We start from the raw sequence: 2,674 nt of genomic DNA, 5'->3' as shown, positions 1-2,674 counted from the left end.
CTTCACCCCCCCCCAATGGGATCCCCGCACCCTCCTTCCGGAATTTTTTTATGAGCCCAGCATGGCACAAAGTAATCTTATCTGCAAACAAGATCTATGAAATTGCTTGGGCGTTCACCATAGCAAGTCTATCAATAACTTGTTCTGTGTATTAGCAGAGAATAGAGAAACTGATGCAAAACTAGGACGGAAAGAACAAAGGTTATTGGGAAAGAGGGAAAGGTCAAAGAAGATAGGAAAGGGAATGGGGGGGGGGATTGGATGAAGATCACAGGAAGTAACAGAGAAGAAGATGTGTATAAGGAATAAGTGTTCCTTTCGTATGTAGTTTTAATAATGAAATGTAGTTTTAATAGTATTCGATTGATATTGAATAGAATAAATAGATAGTTATAGGTAGGACATTGTCTGAGTATGTAAGTAGGTACTCCAGTAATTTTCATCACAACTTTGAAACTTGACATGGTGGTCGAAATTTGGAAGCAGCCAATATCTCGCCTCTCTCTTAAGTAAATAGTCCAAAATTTCCAGTATTTGTGTTTACGATTCCAGTAGGAATTAACCCATATGAGATACTAGTTTAATATTGTGTTTTAATTTTCAAACGACCCGACGTTAAATATCAAACGACGGTTTTAGTGTTACACGTTCCAAAATGTTATGGAATACCTAGTAGCAAGAACTGTGGATTAGGGTAATTGTCTGAATCACAAGGTAAATGTTTACAACAAGGAGAAGTAGAATGAATTCAAAAGAGAAACCCATATGAGATACTAGTTTAATATTGTGTTTTAATTTTCAAACGACCCGACGTTAAATATCAAACGACGGTTTTAGTGTTACACGCTCCAAAATGTTATGGAATACCTAGTAGCAAGAACTGTGGATTAGGGTAATTGTCTGATACACAAGGTAAATGTTTACAACAAGGAGAAGTAGAATTAATTCAAAAGAGAAAAAATAAAGTTAGAAAAAGCAAGTCAGAAGTGGTCTGTGTTAAAATTCAAAGAGTAACCAAAAGAATCGTGTTCATTTTACAGTTCCTAATAAAGAGGAATTGAAATAATTTTCTCTTGTTTTTCTTTGTGAAAATTTTGAACCTCGTAAAATCATAATGGAAGTTTTCCTAAATGCCCACAAGCTTTAATCAAGTTCAATTTCACTTTAAAGTTGGAAAATTGAAACTTTAGTGGGGCAGGAACAGGAACCTAATGCGAACAAATTTTCCGAATTAAGGCATAGTACAGCCTTCATTTCACAATAAAAGCATACAAAAAATAATCTAATATGTATTACTGTTATAGTTCAATGCTCAAACCTAACTGAGATAAATTTCATTTCTGTTGCAGGCAAGCTTTCAGCAGAAACAATTGCAAGAAAAAGAACAGAAGCTGCTTTCCCTGTATGAGAGTCATCAAGATAAATTCTTGCAAAAGCTAGAAGATCAACAAAACAGCCGAAACTCAAGTGCTGAAAATCAAAACGTCCAAATGTCTTCTGGAAAAGTGCGACAGTTGTTTGAAGAAAGGAGAAAAGTAACGACAAAAACAACAAAAACATCTCAAAATGGATGGGACAAAAGTCATCCACTAAAACCAATAAAATCAAAGAAAACTAATAATTCTGCTCCGAAACCAGATTTAGATCCTTTGAACAAATTACTAACTTCACATAACAAAGAACCGATTAAAAATAATCTAACGAGTCCAACTAATGGTAACAACGACTACACGAATCAAAGTGTTGGAAATGGTATATTTGGGAAATTGCCAAACATAGGTGGAGAATTGCTATCAACTCAGAAGCCGAAGGAAAACACTGTTAAGCTATACACAACAAACACAGGCAGTATCAAACCAACTGTGAACACTGCGAGCATTAACAAAGCTATGGCCGTGTTGGAAATGGTATATTTGGGAAATTGCCAAACATAGGTGGAGAATTGCTATCAACTCAGAAGCCGAAGGAAAACACTGTTAAGCTGTACACAACAAACACAGGCAGTATCAAACCAACTGTGAATACTGCGAGCATTAACAAAGCTATGGCATGGTGAAAATTTTAAATTAAGCACATGTCATCGTACTTTCTCCACAGGCAATTAATCGTTCAAAGCTCTCGATTTTCTAATCAGGCAGGTAATTAGATTTTGGGTACTTTGTTTACAATTGGTGCTTTTGCAGATATGTATCTCAGTAGATAGTGCTGAGGACTTGTTGAATGTAATTTTTTAGGTTGGAAATTGTTTGAACATCTACCTACATTGCTGAGACCAAATCAAAATTAGAGAGGTGTCTTTAATCCGCCCCGGGCGGGAATCGAACCCGCGGCCTAGCGCTTACAAGGCAGACGCACTACCAACTAAGCTAACTAGGCTGGCTAGCAACCTTTGATATCATCAATCTTACAAAGATTCATGACTACCTAGATTTTTCGTACATCAATATTATTGAAAAAGATTTACAAAATTTCTTTAGTTAAGATGCTATGACAAAATTTCTTTAGTTAAGATGCTACTGTGAAAAACACCGATATCTGTATTTTCATAGCTAATCAGGGTGTCTACCAAAATGGAAAAATAAAATTCCCTGACTTTTCTCGGTTTTTCAGTCCATTTTTTCCAAATTTCCAGTCTACTTTTTCAAGATTTTCCACCCTATTCTCACTGCGTCAC

The 2,674-nt window shown here is 35.8% G+C and overlaps 2 protein-coding genes across 2 annotated transcripts in view; both read left to right on the top strand.

Moving 5' to 3' along the window:
- The first annotated feature begins 771 nt into the window (after positions 1 to 771).
- Positions 772 to 2,056, top strand: LOC108253268. Its single transcript, XM_017446911.1, has 3 exons — positions 772 to 912; positions 1,350 to 1,752; positions 1,908 to 2,056. Exons 2-3 carry the CDS (start codon positions 1,491 to 1,493, stop codon positions 2,054 to 2,056), a joined length of 411 nt encoding a protein of 136 aa, XP_017302400.1. The 5' UTR covers positions 772 to 912; positions 1,350 to 1,490.
- An 18-nt stretch (positions 2,057 to 2,074) lies between these two features.
- Positions 2,075 to 2,674, top strand: part of LOC103516093 (zinc finger C2HC domain-containing protein 1C-like) — a 2,169-nt gene continuing 1,569 nt past the window's right edge. Inside the window, exon 1 of the mRNA XM_026828591.1 lies at positions 2,075 to 2,138. Coding sequence (XP_026684392.1) covers positions 2,075 to 2,138 — 64 coding nt within the window. The remainder of the gene's footprint in view (positions 2,139 to 2,674) is intronic.

This window comes from Diaphorina citri, unplaced genomic scaffold (genome assembly GCF_000475195.1).
Source record: "Diaphorina citri unplaced genomic scaffold, Diaci psyllid genome assembly version 1.1 scaffold1487, whole genome shotgun sequence".
NCBI classification, from domain to species: Eukaryota; Metazoa; Arthropoda; class Insecta; order Hemiptera; family Psyllidae; genus Diaphorina; species Diaphorina citri.
Note: the sequence above shows the minus strand (reverse complement) of the source record. Positions and strands in the feature narration are given on the sequence as shown.